Genomic DNA, 15,961 nt, shown 5'->3' with positions numbered 1-15,961 from the left:
CTACATACTGTACGATTCCAACTATATGACATTCTGGAAAAGACAAAACTATGGAGACAGAAAAAGATCAGTGGTTGCCAGGGATTAGGGGGTAGGGAGGGATGACTAGGTGGAGCACAGAAGATTGTTAGGGCAGTGAAACTAGTCTGTATGACTTTATAATGGTGAACACAGGTCATTACACATTTGTGCAAATCCATAGGATGTACAGCACCACGAGTGAGTCTTAATATAAGCTATGGACTTTGGGTGATGATGTGTCAATGGAGGATGGATGGTAACAAATGTATCATTTCGGTGCTGGGAGGATGTTGATAGTGGGGGAGGTTGTGCACATGTGGTGGCAGGGAGTATGCGGGAACTCTGTACTTTCTGTTCAATTTTGCTGTGAATCTAAAACTGCTCTAAAAAATAAAGTTTATCAATTTTGAAAAACAGGCTATGGGGCCGACCCGGTGACACAGCGGTTAAGTTCGCACGTTCTGCTTCTTAGCGGCCCAGGGTTCGCCGGTTTGGATCCCGGGTGCGGACATGGCACCACTTGGCAAGCCATGCTGTGGTAGGCGTCCTACGTATAAAGTAGAGGAAGATGGCACAGATGTTAGCTCAGGGCCAGTCTTCCTCAGCAAAAAGAGGAGGATTGGCAGTAGTTAGCTCAGGGCTTATCTTCCTCAAAAAAAAAAAAAAACACAGGCTAAAAATATTCATTCTTGTGATACACAGAACCAGATGGCAAGAAACGGGCAATCGATTATACGTAAATACTAGAAAAGAAAAGAGCATTTGAAAGGCATAGGAGGTTGTGATTCCTTAACCTAAATTCAGATAAAATAGTCTAGTTTACAATTCTCCGTACTCTTTTTACTTTCTTTTACTATACAATTCACTAATTTCATTTCACTCCTTTCATAGCATGACCCCTTTAACCTATGAAATATAAATAGTTAATATAATGCTATGCCACTCGATATTTATCAGAGCATTTATGAAAATGAATGTCTTAAATATAGCTAATCAATATCCATCTACATGTCACTCTTGAAAATTCATCCTATAAGAAGGCAGAGCTATGACTGAAAGAAATATGCTTTGATTGCATTTCCTGCATAAGCTCAGACCAATTTGCACGCAGAATGAGACCAGCCTGTACCTCACCTGACTTATGCAGACTGATGGATCTCAGATTAGGAAATAACCTGGCCAGAGAATCATCAGGCTCCTCAATAGCATTTAAATGATTGTTGGCCAGGACGAGGGTATCCAGTGAAGGAAACATAACTCCTAATTTTCGTATTTCAGTCCAGTCTTGGAGGTTATTGTCTGTTATGTGCAGTAGCTTAAGAGAATGACAGCAAATAGAAGGACAAGACACTGTTTCATAGTCGTTAAGGCACAGGAAGAGCTCCTCCAAACTGCAGAGAAAAAGAAACATTTCATTGTTTAAAGCAGTTAAGTTTCTACTTTGCATCTATTTCATTCACTCAATAAATAAATAAGTGTCTACTCTGTGTGACATTCTGCTAGATGTTGTAGAGAAAACATAAAAATATCTTCCTGAAGCTTAAAATATAGCTGGGAAGACAAAACTTAAAATCCATAAAGCAGCAGAGAATGATATGACCCAGTCAGTACTAAGTCAATTTGATGCCTAAACAATTAAGCGCTAAATTAAGCGGTACTAACTATGTAGTTCTTATAGGACTGGAATTGAAATTGTAGTGAGAATAATGAGGAAACAATGCATGGCCCTGAAGGAGAGGTGGGCTTGTATAGGTTGAGAGGAGACAGAGGCAAGTCCAGAAACAACATGAGCCAATGTTTAGAACCAGAAATAATAACTGTCATTGAACTCCCGCACCGTGCCAGGCCCTGTGCCAGGAGCTTTACAGACTGCACTACACTTCCTCACGGCGAATGCAACTACACCCATTTTACAGACCAGGAAACAGAGCTCAGAGGTTACTTAGCTTACCAAAGGTCACATGGTTAGTAAGTAGAACTGGGACTTAAATGCTCATTAGATGTCATGCTAGATGTTCCATGCAGTGAGGAAACCACCCTCATGGAGTAAGAGTGAGAAACTAAGATGGAATAAGTGCGCTGAGACCAGATTCTGAAAGGCTTTGATAATTTCCACATTTAGACGGTCAAAGAAACTACAGCTTCGTATATTTCTTTAAACTACTTCCTTTGAATATTTATGTGCATATACAAAGATAGATAAAAACAAAAGATAACAAAGCATTTCTAAATTGACAAACCAAAGGATAATTTCTTGCTTAAATTATTGGAAAGAATACCAGGCCCATTTTCCCATCAGGCCAGCCAGGTACTTAATCATCTGACTGTTAACATATTTTAGAGATACTATGATTTTTTTTTTCCTCCCCAAGAAAAGGGCTGAGGCAAAATCCTGACATCAGGTAATCACAAGATTAAAATGGAGAAGGGTTGGGTTGATCTAGAAATGATAAGTGCTTCTCAGGGATATTTTCTAGCCAAAGGATGACATATCCTATGTCTTGGAGCTACTCAACACTGAGCAAGTATTCCAATGAAAATGCTACTAGATTACCCTCACACCTCATTCTAATTCCTTCATTTTTCTAACCTCATTCTCCATTCAATCTGCAGTTCTAGTATTTCTGAGATAGGAGATCAGCATTAATTCTATGTATTAACACAGATGGCAACATAGCTCCCTCTCCATCATGCTCTCTGGGCTTACTCTGGTAACTCCTGCAGTATCGTGTGGACTGTCTCCCAAGAAGCTTTGCTGTTGTTGAGGACAAGTTTGCGAACCCCAGAGAAGGACCCAGCACACGTTCTTTCTAAAACCGATAAATTCAGAGGATTGGAACTCAGGTTTAGAAACTCCAACTGGGGAACATTTGACACAATTTTACTGACCTAGGGAGAAAAAAAGAAAGGCATATCAGGCAGTAATCAGAGCTTGTAAATAGCAAACACTCTCAAGAAAGCCTAAGTGCATGGGTCTCTACGCCAAAGGCCATTTACATTCAGGAGTCCTATTTAGTGATGGTACTTACAGAGGGACACAAGTAATTTCAACAAATCTTGGCAAATAATTAATCTCCTTCTATGAAATAGTGGCATAACTGAAAAGCAATGGTACAAAAGAAAGATTTCCCATGTTGCCTTTGGCAAGGTTTTTTATAATGCTCTATATGACACTCTCTTTGCTAAATGGAGAAAAGATAGTTTAGATGACTACATTTTAGGCTACAAGTTTCTAAAGAGCTGAGATTGAGTCATGTAACTCTCTTTGAATATCTCCTCCCTTCCATTTCCAGTACAAGGCTGATTAAAGGTTTATTGAAGACCACATTCAAGCGTTCAAAATTGACTACATAGTCACAATCACTTAGAAAACAGTTTCAGCTTGATTCAAAGATGTACCAACTTTACAATAGATTTACTCAAAAACAAAAAGCATCTATAGTTACATAACAAAAGAGAAAAGACGATCACCAACTTAACAATTTAGCTAGCTCGCAACTTGTTATAAAAGAGAAAAAAATAGGAAATGAGCATCACTGACCTTAACTATTTGCTCTGCATAGCACTAGTCTCTTTGATATAGCTTATTTCACTAAATTCTCAAAACAACTTGCAAGATAGCTAACACCATTTTCATTTTAATAAATGAGGAAACTGAGGCTCAGAGATATTAAGTAATTTGACTAAGGTTTCAGAGTTACAGAAGCAAAATCTAGGATTTAAAAATCAGAGCTATTATTCTTTCCAATATACCACAAATAGTAAATTATAAATATAACCAGAAAAAAAAAGAAGACCTGGTTTAAACAAATATGAAATAAATGCTAGCAGCCTAGTAAATGTATTAGGCATCAAACAGCCAGGCAATGTGCTAACTAAAAGTTATGAGAAAATGAGTACAACAGAAGAGTTAGAATTGTTTTTAGAGTCAGAAAACCTGGGTTCAAACCAGGTTTCGGAACTTTCTAGCTGTGTGGTTTGACAGGTTACTTAACCTTTCCAAATCTCAGTTTCCTCATCTGTAACAGAGAGAAAAAAGTATTCACCTATTTAACAGGATTTTTGGTAGAACTGAGATCGACTTGTAAAGCACTTACAGTGATTGGTACATATTTTAGAAACTTTTATCCTTACCTATTCCCCAACAGGAAGCAAATTCGATGAAAGTGGGAGTAATAATTACCTAGTTCACTACTGACTAGTGGGCACTGAAAGTTTGTCGAATAAATCAATGTCACAAAACCATTCAAGAAATCAGATTACTAATGCAGCTATAGTATGAACCAATATTTCAACCCTAGCTATATGCCCTACCATATTTATTTTAATTTAAGTATGTCATATTTAGAGCCACTGGTAGATTCCCAGGATCCACCATAAACAACTGAATCAGAAGCTTCATACGTGAGACAAGCTTCATGGCTGGGACCTGAATACGTGTTTCTTTTCAGAGCTCCATAAGTAACCCCAAAAAGGTATCCAGTGTTGAGAACTATGGGTAGAAAGAAAAAGCAATCTGTACTTTCTATGAGATCTACTGTGTACTGCTCAGCTCAGGAGCTCCACAATCAGTGAGGAGCAGATGAATTCCAAGAAGGTGGTTCAGAGAAGTATACCAGAGGGAACAGTCCTCACATACATTATTCATCTATTCTACACACTAACCCTTTCAAGTGGTACCATTTTTATCCTCATTTTACAAATAAAGAAATGAGCTATCTTCTAGAGAAAATACACCAGGCTTCAGTTTAAAACGTAAGAAATTTTTCCCGCTCTGCACAGACTCTCCTGCTTGATACCTTTTGTGACCAATGGTATCAGGCATTTGCGGGATATACGGCTAGGATGTGGAGTTTAGTCTGTGGTCACAACACGGCTAGTCTACAGAGAGCAGCCCTCTGCTGCCTTCTGCCACCTGAACACTAATGATACGAGGACTTTCACACAGAAGATGATGACCAGCTATGCTCTACCTCTTTTAAGGGCAAAAAGAGACGAAGAGGAATCATGCTCCAACTACAGCATGAAGGATAACTGCTAATTATAGTACAACCCCAGTTAAATAAAAAAAACTTAACCCCTTTGCTAACCACCACACTTCATATTTTATTTTTATAATAAAGAAGAAAGTACCCCAAAAATGGATAGTTTAAGGGTTTCTGAAGCAATTTCTGGGAGCATTCCCAAGGCTAGCAGATACACAATACAATCTTTTCCACAGTTTGCATCCATACTACAGTCCAATAAGAACAAACATTTATAATAAGAACTCATTAGCCTTGGAATATTCTAAAAAGACAAAATTGGACTATCATCTAATAATTCAAGCAGGAAAAATAATATGTTAAAAATAAATATTTTCGCGGCTGGCCCTGTGGTGTAGTGGTTAAGTTCGGCACGCTCTGCTTCGGTGGCCTGGGTTGGTGGGTTCAGATCACAGGCACGGACCAACACCACTCATCAGCCACGTTGTGGGAGCAACCCACATATAAAGTGGAGGAAGACTGGCACAGATGTTAGCTCAGGGCTAATCTTCCTCCTCAAATAAATAAATAAATAAATATTATCTTTAAAAGGCTAAAATTAAAAAGGAGTTTTGGATAACTTTAAATTAATGATTAGATCCTGGAAAATATTATATTCATTACACAGGTAAATATATGTATGACAGAAAAATGTCCTAATAGCAAAGGCTGACAAACTGAGTTTCCAGGGCAGTATATTGACTTCTCTTTTTTAAACTCTAAAAATAAAAAAGACTCTTCCTGCTAGAGTGAGTTGAGTATACTCACGTGCAGAAACGTGGAGACGAACTTACATCACCTTTCAGGCTTCCACAATTCTATGATTTGATAAAGGACCCTCTACTCTGGCTTCTAAAAAGGAGGAAACTAAAGTTTTAAGAAAAATAGGGGAAGGGTTGCAAGATAACAATCTGTAACTTATACCCAAGCTATTCTCTACCTCTTCTGAGTGGCTAATTCCTCTCTCCTCTCAACTACCTGGTTTAATTTCTTTTATAAAATGCTTTTGATAAGGAGGGAAGGAAAAAGGAGATACCTTGGGAAAGGTCAGACAAAAATCTACTTAGGCAAAAATTCAAGTCAAAGGCTAAAAAATGCATCTTTCTTTTACACATAGATGCCCAATTTTAGAAGGATGGAGACAAATTTTTGCCTCCCTCAAAAGCATTCCCCTTCTCACTCATATTTATCTTAGTCTCTGGATATACAGGAGCCAGTAGCTTAAACTACAAAAGAAGTTGCTCATAATATTAGTGACCATATGAAACACTGAAAGAATAAACTATATTATTTTGTTCACATTGCTATATCAAATACCAGCTGAAATAAAGTAAGCTAACGGCCACGGACAAATGATCTTTCCAGTCATCAGATATACGGCTTGTAACAGGGTTGAAATGTAATGTCTTAAGACTGTGACCTATGGGCCAGCCCAGTGGTGTAGTGGTTAATTTCGCACATTCTGCTTCAGTGGCCTGGGGTTCACCGCTTTGGATCCCAGGTGTGGACCTATGCACTGCTTGTCAAGTCATGCTGTGGCAGGCATCCCACGTATAAAACAGAGGAAGATGGGCAAGGATGTTAGCTCAAGGCCAATCTTCCTCAGCAAAAAGAGGAGGATTAGCGGCAGATGTTAGCTCAGGGCTAATCTTTCACAAAAAAAGAAAAAAATCCCAACTGTGACATATGAGGTATTTGTAGCCTAACAAAGAGTTTAATCAATCCTAAAAATCAATATTCTTTTGCTGTCAGTATTTCTCTCATCTCTCTGTGCTCTGATATACATTGTAGAAGATTGGGATCAACTACAGTTAAGGCTAAGGACAAAATATAAAGGAACGAGGAATACAAAAATAAATTGGAAAACGGAAACCTGCAGGGTAGCAGCAACAAACGTTTATTTGAAAACAAACTATAAGAGCATATACAGGAATATACAAACTGAGCACAAGTAGAGTACAAATAAACTGGCTATATATGTCAATGTGGCCTAGGAAATATTTAGTGTAGACCTTTATCTAAGCAGAGAAACGGCGAACTCCGTGTTCTGATCCATATTGACAGAAATCGTTCTTTTGAGGTAGCACTACATCACTATGAAACTGTTCCCACCAGGTAGCAAAAGTATATGCATGTGTTCAAAGCACAGGTCAAAGCACAAAGCACAAAACCTTTGTGAAATTTTATACTCCCAAAGAAACAAATTGAGGGGAATCAGCCTGAGAACATAGGAGCTGAAACGATTCAGAGGAAGATCTGGTCTGACTTGTCACCCATGCAGGTCATAAATCTTGCCAGAGATTCAGCAGTAGGACTATTGTGGGAATCGTGGAGAAGGAGGATTGACAAGGTAGTTTTTTTGCGTCTGTGCAGTATGAACACAGCATGCATGTCAATTAAGCATCTCAAAAGACCAAAAAGGCACAGAATGTAATTTGTTGCACAGTAAACTATACTAGCAGTTTAGATAAGTTGATCAATGAATAAATACATGTACAAATAGAGATTGTTTCACGGAACAGCCTAGTAAATCTGTATATATTAACAAGTCACGTAGACATCAAGTGACATGCACCTCAAAGAATTTTGGTAAACATCTTAATAATAGGAAATATAACTGAGAGTTATCAAATTAAATGAGACTATGAAATGGATAAACATAAGAAAAACTGAAGAAAACGAGGTTATCGATAGATCTTTCTGAAACAAGAAAGCTGTCTTACAATTTGCATAGCATTTAATACATACAAAGTGCCTCAATGATTAATTTTATCAGCAGCCCTGTCTTAGGGATGAGCAAACTGAAGCACTAAAAGATTAAGTGAATTTCTTAAGCTAACACGAAAAGTTGAAGCAAATGGTCTTCATCAATCCTTAAGATAGAATCATTTGTTCATTAACGCATTAACAAGTATTTGAGCGCCCAGTGTGCTTAGTGCTGATGATAAAAAAGACAAAAGTCTCTACTTGAATAAGCTCATAGTCTAGTAGGAAAACTGTCAAATAAGCAAGTGATGGCACTACATGGTGATAAATCTTTCCTAGCAGCATGATACAGCTGCTAGGATAATCTGACTGCCTGAGTGAGAGCCAGGGCAAGTTTCACAGAGGAATAGCAACTTGAGCCGAGTCTTGAAGGATAGGTAGGAAGTGGCCAGGCAGACAAGAGGAGAGAGGGAGCAATAGATACAGGATGAACCCAAGCAAGGAAGCTTTTCATGTCAAGAGTTTATCATGAGCAGCAGGAAAAAGCATATGGCTAAAGATGGAGATAAAGCTCTAGAAATAGCAAATGGCCATATGATGGAGGGCCACGCTTAGGGAGTTCAGACCTTAGTTTCTAGGCAACAAAAAGCAACTAAAGGACTTCTAGCATGTCATAATCATGTTTCATTTATTAAAAGGAGTCTGGTAGCACTGTAGAAGACAGCTTAGAGGAAGGAGAATAAAACTAGAGGCAAGAAATCCCATTAGGAAGTTTTTCCAATAGCCCAAGCAAGAATTAAGAGCCTAAATTAAGGCAAGAGAATGAATCGACTAGGAAGAACTATTTTTCCCTTATTCTTAATGGTAGCTTCATCAGGTAATGTTATAATCAAGTCAGTAATAGTATATATAATAATAAGAGAGGAGATGAGAATAATTTTCTTTGTGTACTTGGTTTAGAGTCACTCTGAGATCATAAGACATCAGTTATGTCAAACCACCAAAAAGACTTAATAATATAAGGAAAAGTTCTAAAATATTTGGAGTAAATTTTAGTAACAAGAATAAATATTTTTGGGGCCAGTCCCGTGGCTGAGTGGTTAAATTCATGCACTCCCGTGCAGTGGCCCAGTGTTTCGTCGGTTCGAATCCTGGGCGTGGACATGGCACCACTTATCAAGCCATGCTGAGGCGGCGTCCCACATGCCACAACTAGAAGGACCCACAATTAAGAATATACAACTAGGTACCTGGGGGTTTTGGGGAGAAAAAGAAAAAAAATAAAATCTTTAAAAAAAAAAAAAGAAGAAATATTTTTATAATCTTAGTTTCAAACTCAAGCAATTTTTATGTCAAACTGTAGGGAGAAATATTGAAGCAGTAGTAGAGAATGAGCAAAGGATGTGTAAACTAGTGCAATAGTAGAGAATTTAATGCACTGTCAGCAGTCCAAATCTCTGTAGTCTCATTAACCTCTTGATACCTGGTATCAAGTTCTTCAGTGCTTTTTACATTAATGAAAAACTAATTAGAATAACAAAGCTAACTGAAAAATCACCATAGAAACAGTTGAAGTGGGTTATTTATCCTGAGATATACAGACAACAAGAATCTCGAGTGAGACCCAGAATTCAGCAGAATACATTACAAACAATAAAACAATGGTTATTGCCGCATCTCACCAGAATACAGCAATATAAAAACTTCACCTCATGCCAGTCTTCCAGTTTGTTGTCAGAAAGATCTAGTTCCGACACATGAGCACAGAAGGCAGCAATTTCTTTTTCATCTCCTGCACAGGTTATTCCACAGCTGTTCAACACCAGTACACTTGGGAGGTTGAGGCGATCTGAATCACGGGGGAAACAAAACACTTTCTATGTCAGCCTAATTCTTGTCTACATATACTCAGCCCCCAGGAATCAAAATCAAATTGTGTGAAATTACACAAGGACCTGGAAAATACAGGATATGATAGAATCCAAGAGTACCGAATTCTAAGGGGAAACGGTTAAGTATGGTCCACGAGGAGAGGAGAAGTAGTGGACCAGTAGCACCAAAATGTCCTATACGCTTTAACTCCCGGTAGCATTGTTCATCTCAGGAAGCAACAACAGAGCCATCATCCATGCTATCATCTTATCACCCGAACACTAGATCCAGGCGACTCATGTCTGAAATACCACTGTCTTCTTAATGGCCTCTTCTTTCTTTTTATAATTTACTTCAAAAGTGTCGTTCTAGATAGCTCTTTTCTCTCTGTCAGATGTATATTTTCACCTTTTTCTGCCTTTGAAAATTATCTCAAACCATTAGATAGTCTATGCGCTAAAGCACTTCTGTTCTTCAGGTTCATATGATTCAAGAAATCGCCCTCACTTAAATGGATCCATTTAAAAATCTGCATCTCTTTCTCATACTTGTCCATCAATCATTCCCATTTCAATCTGTGTAGAATTTGCCCCTTACAAAAATTAGACTTTTTAAAAAATATAACTGTAATGGGAGAAAGTGTTCCAGAGTCTTAAACTATTCAATGAATTTGATCAAACTGGGTAGTCAAACTACTGCCTGGTTCAAAAACACGTGTCAATAAAATTGCTCTTACTACCTCTACTAAAAAGAATAAACATGAGAATTCAACCACACTGTCTCTATTTGGTATAAAACAAGGACTCACAAAGGTAATATTTTATTAATGGAGGCCTCAAATTACATGGTTTTTCAACTTAGTACTTATCAGTATCAAATTTTTCAGACTAGGAATGGATCCTGAAAAAAATCACCAAGTAGGAAGTTCATTTCTTTCTGCCATTCCAGTTTATATGGAGTGATAAGATAGTTGTATGCAGAAACAACAAACACTCAGTGACCTTTGAACATAAGAACTAAAATACTCTTCAATATTAATCCCATATAATTATAAAGAACTACTTCCAAAAACTGTTAATTACAACAGTAAAGTAAAACATAAGCAAAAAACATACCTTGCACCTTTCTAGTTGTAGATCTTTGCTCATGTCATAATCTCTTTCCTAGAATGTCTTTATCTCCTCTCTAACCAAACGCCACATTCTTGAAGGGATTGGTTCAAGTATCCCAGCTTTGAACCTTTCATGATCATATTATTAACTCTCTTCTAAATTTCTTTCCCAATCACTGTGCCAGTCATTTGTCTCATCATAAACTACATCGTGTTATATATTTGTAAATGTGAATATCTTGTAATGCAATTAGGCTGTGGTCCTTGAGGACACAGGCGAGTCTTGTACAATCTTGCACACTCTGAGTTCCCTGAAAAAATAGGCATTTGAAATACTATCACTCAAATGTTGTTCTTGTCCTGTGAGTGCAACTAAAATGCCTTTTGGCCAATCTGAAGGAAAACAAGTCATTTCAGGTTTTTCAAAAAACTAAAATCATAGCAAGGGAGAAAGACTACTTGACTCATAATCCAAAATAGAGGAAATCTTTTGCAAATAAGGGAATGTTCTGGTTAAATGTCTTAAGTAACCTCCAATAAATAAATGTCTTAGGCCCCATCTTGCTTACCTTTCATAGGAGAGCCCTGAGGTGTGGCTGGGACGTGGACACCCATCCCAGGACCACGGCGGTAAGGAAAGTTTTCAGGACTATATTTTTCACATAATACTTGCATAAAACTCCTTCCACTAGGTTGATCCATCTTCCTTTCCTTAAAATTCTACAAGAAACCAATAAATCATGAAAATTATTTCTTTACTCATACAAGAAATATTTATTGAGAACTAATTATTTATAAGGCACTAGGCTAAGCACTGTAGACATTTAAGACGTGGTCACTGCCCACAGAAATTTACACTGTGGTGAAACCTTAGGATTTCGGGAAGCTACACGCAGGACAAATGACAGCAATACAAGTCAGCATATGATAACTGTAATACAGATTAAAAGCGCTCCAAGATTTAGAACAGGAGGCAATCATTTTGAACAAAGGGTAACAAGACGACTTTTGGCTCGTGCGTACGGTTCATGTGGTAAGTAATGGAAAAAAGGAGAAAAAAGGAAGGTATAGACTAAACATCAGACTAAAACGTTTGGATGAATCCTTTGATATTTGTCCCTCAAGATCCATTTTTCTCTTCCTCCATAGTAAAAGAATTTTTAACTGTATCCATAGCTACTTCTATTTAGGAATGAGTATATGACTAAGTTCTAGTCCATGGGATAGAAATAAAGTTTTCTGAGGCAGCTTCTGGGAATCATCCTTAAAAGATAAAGAGAATGTGCTCTTTGCCCTCTTTCTTTGTCTCCTCCTCAATTCTATTACCTAGAAAACAGATGCCACCTTGGACTATGGGCCCAAGGAACACACCCTAAGGAGGGTGGAACAAAGAGCTTAAAGGGACTTAAGTCCCTAAAGATTTCATGGAACTGAGTTGCCATACTGGTTCTGGATTGCAAATCTCTGGGAATTTCAGTGAAATATAAATAATCTTCTATTTTATTTAAGCCACTCTTCTTTTCCATTTTTCAGTTACTTATAAATAGACCTAATCCTAACTACTACAGAATGTCATTTCTTTTGGTTTTGAGTTTGGGTAGAGTCTTCACTGTCTAACCTCAGCTAAGGGTCCAAAGATGCAGTAACTCCAGCATCCTCTCAGTATTTAGCATAGGTTAAAACAGATAATATTATACAACATGCTAACTTCTGACAACCTGCTAACCCGTTATCTTGAGGTGCTAGCCTATGATCTGTATTAAATATCAATCAAAATACAGGCAACTAGTTGACCTCTGTAGTTCCAACTATCAGATATCAAGCTTTCTACTAAAATAATCAGAAAAAGGAAGGAGGCTAAAGAATACTCAAAGAGGGAATATCATGAAAAAAGGTATAGCAATGAGAATGTACAATGGTATATATGAGAAACCACAAGACATCTAATAGAAGACAGCATCAGGAGTATCTAAATATGAACCTCAGAGGAGATCTTCTATGCTACATCAAGAGGCTGAACTTTATTCTGCAGGAAACAGGAAGAAACGAAAGGTTTTAAGGAAGGGAATACGCAACAACCAATTTTTTGGGAAAACTCACCCTGGCAGTTGTGTAGCTAATAAATATGAGGGAAACAAGATTGAAGTCAGGTAGAAGAGTTAGAAAGATACTGCAAAAATACAGAAGAGAGATGATGAGAGTCTGAAGCAATACAGTAGTAGTACAAATAGTAGCAGATTCAAGATCAATTTAGAAAGCAAGCTTTTCAGGAATTATAGGGGCTGAGGGGAAGGTGAAGTCAAGGCTGACCCCCAGGTCTCTAGTACAGGTGACCAGGTGACTGGTGATACCATTAAGTAAAAAGAAAATATGAAGAGATCTAGTTTTAAGGGGGAAAATGATGAATTCCATTTTACACATGTTCTATCTGGGGCATCTCTGGAATATCCAGGGAAACAGTCAGAAGTTGGAAGAGAAATGTAAGCTAGAGGTGAAGCTTTGGACATCACCAGGCTCCAGGAAATATTATGAATAAGAACAGTAGAACAATAGAACACTCAAGGACACTGATACTGAAGGGTCAGGCAGAGGAAGCAGAGTCATGAAGAAAAAGAAAGGGAACAACCAGAGAGTAGACTGCATAGTCAACATTTTGAGAAATTTTGATGAGAAGGGGAGGAGGAAGATGGGCTGATAAGCTACGCAGAAACAGGAGGGAGTAGGGAATAGAGGGCAACTGTCAAGATTTTTCCTCTTAAAATAGGAGAGACCTGAATATGGCTATGGATTACAGAGAAGTAGCAAGTAGAGCCGGAAAGGCTAAAAAGTACTACTGGTACATGGTCCTGGAAGAAACCAGCAGGAATGAGCCCTAAAAAACTTTTCAGAAGGCTGCCTGATGCTAACAAGATAATGTTGCACATTGTTTACCATTGGTGGTGACATATTTCCTTCACAATGTTGGACTAGTTTATTTTTGCTTATACAGTTTAATTATACCGAACATTAAGTATTTTTCTCATGTGAGTGTCTTAACTCCACTATCACATTATAAAGGGGAGTGGAGCTTTGTAATTCTATTTCTTTAGTATTCATTCAAAGCATCTGGTACAGTGCTATACATGGTAAGGGTTTAAGAAGTGTTGCTGAGTACTAAAATCACTAGCCTCCAGTGTGCTTAGAGAGAGCAGAGAATTCAGGTTGGGCAGTAGGTTTAAGACCACGCAGTTCTATCACTTAATAGTTTTGTGCCGTCAGGCAAGAAAGACACTATTTCTCTGGGATGCAAATGTCTTCATCTGTAAAATAAGATATTAATATCTATACTACTTGGATTAGAGTTGCTGTAGAGTTCTAACATACACAAACGTACTATTGGGATTACAAGGCTGTTGTAAGGCTCTAAAATACACAAATGTTATCCACTATCCATGGAAGTTGTAGTGTGCTAGAAAGCACATGGACATAGAAAATGGGCTCTGTCATTTACTAGCTGGGTAAAACATAAGCTAGTCATCTAACCTCTCTCTAATTTTCTCACCTATGGATGGGCTAAAATTTTCCTCTCAGATTTGTAATAATAATCTGAAAAAGGTATGAATATAAAAGTGGGCTTTAAACTTGGCCCATTTTCTAGATAACTACCAGGACCATGTCTACTATACTCTGTAAAATCAATTCACAAATGCCTATAATGCAGAGTAGACACTCACTGAGCACATGTCAATCTACCGAACAAAAGTTGTGTCTGTACAATTTACCAAAGTTGAGGCTACAGAATACATTTCATAGTGAATATATCACAAGTCACCTTGAAAATACAGGGCTGCCTGTCAGGATCCTCACCCGGGAGTTAAAGGATAGAGCCTGTTCTAGTCTAAGACAGTTCGTTCTTTCTATCCATACAGAATGTTTAGCGTCTGCTGCTGTCCTCCATCCCAGCACTGATTGTGTCAAAACTGAAGTGTGCGTTCATCTAGGACTTCAGGAACCTTCAGGTGGGAAGGTTCTTTTTCAATGTAAACTGAGCACCAACAGCAGACAGCACAGAGCAGGCGCTGTGCCACTAGTGACAGGCACCATAGTTCTAATCAAAGACCTGTCTCAAGCAGAATGCCAACAGAACTTTTAGAAATGTTTAACAAAAAGTCAAGGAAGTTACATTGCTATCTTCTACGCAATTGGCAGTTCAAAAGAATAAAAAGTGTGTGGTGAGGGTGCTGAACTGTCAGTGTCAAAATAATAGTCACTGAGTTTAAATAGCATCTTTTTAAAAGGAAGCTTCAGAACCACTTAAACTCAAACCTATTCAATTCAAGGGCAATAATCTTATACACAATTTAAATATAGACAAACTGAGGGATGGTAAGATTAGAGACATATTCAAGTTAAAATGAGTGTTAGTGAGCAAGCAATCGTGGGAACTTAAAAAAGTTATTCCTCATGGCCCCAGGCTTTAATAACCCTTCCAAGTAGTCTGGGTTTTTTTTTTTTTTTAATTCTTCTTTATTTTCTAAAGACTTAAAAGCAATGCTAGGCGCCTTCATTGGTCATTTTCCAGGATACTCTATTGGAATAGCTTTCCAGGAATGCAGATAGTATAGACGTTAATACATGGCTTTTAAATTAGAACATTAAGATTGCAAAATGGATCAGTAACATAAATCTACTCAAAATCTGTTGGGGCAGTTTGAGGAGGAACAGCAGGTGGGAAAGGAAAACTGAAAACCAAACAAATTGAAAAATGAGGAAATACAGGATGGAAAAAGATCTTTAACTGGAGCTTTTAAAAAGGTTTTTGGTGGGTAGAGGGGTAGTCTATGACTTTCTGGAAAGCACAGGTGTCAAATTACATCTGACTACCTCTACAGTTGGCAGAGTTCTAATGCATTTGTAAAAGTATTCTGAATTGGTGCTTAAAGCCAGGGGGCCAGGAATCTTGGGTGATGTTACTTGGTTCCATTACTAAGTAATGGAGTGTGCCTGTGAAAATCTCAACTCCTTTGTGCCTTGAATGCTGACTATAATATGCCCTTGTAAAGTGCTTGGAGAAAGTCAGGATAAAGCGTAAGCTGGAAGATAAGGTGCTCAGACACTTTGACCAAATAGATTAATATCAGAACAGAACATCTAGTCACCTAAGGGTCCTCAATTGCTATCAAACACTTTGTACTTTATGTTCCCAATCAAAGGATCAGGTCAAATTAGTACGAAACTCAACACAACT

The 15,961-nt window shown here is 37.9% G+C and overlaps 1 protein-coding gene across 1 annotated transcript in view; it reads right to left on the bottom strand.

The window, feature by feature from the left end:
• TECTA (tectorin alpha) overlaps nucleotides 1-15,961 on the bottom strand; it is a 154,499-nt gene that overhangs the window by 121,815 nt on the left and 16,723 nt on the right. The window contains exons 3-6 of the mRNA XM_046685526.1: nucleotides 11,304-11,454; nucleotides 9,461-9,600; nucleotides 2,729-2,910; nucleotides 1,156-1,412 (exon numbers count right to left, since the gene is read on the bottom strand). Coding sequence (XP_046541482.1) covers nucleotides 1,156-1,412; nucleotides 2,729-2,910; nucleotides 9,461-9,600; nucleotides 11,304-11,454 — 730 coding nt within the window. The remainder of the gene's footprint in view (nucleotides 1-1,155; nucleotides 1,413-2,728; nucleotides 2,911-9,460; nucleotides 9,601-11,303; nucleotides 11,455-15,961) is intronic.

This window comes from Equus quagga, chromosome 14, assembly GCF_021613505.1.
Source record: "Equus quagga isolate Etosha38 chromosome 14, UCLA_HA_Equagga_1.0, whole genome shotgun sequence".
Taxonomy (NCBI): Eukaryota; Metazoa; Chordata; class Mammalia; order Perissodactyla; family Equidae; genus Equus; species Equus quagga.
The sequence above is the reverse complement of the archived record's forward strand: the minus strand, read 5'-3'. Positions and strand labels throughout refer to the sequence as shown.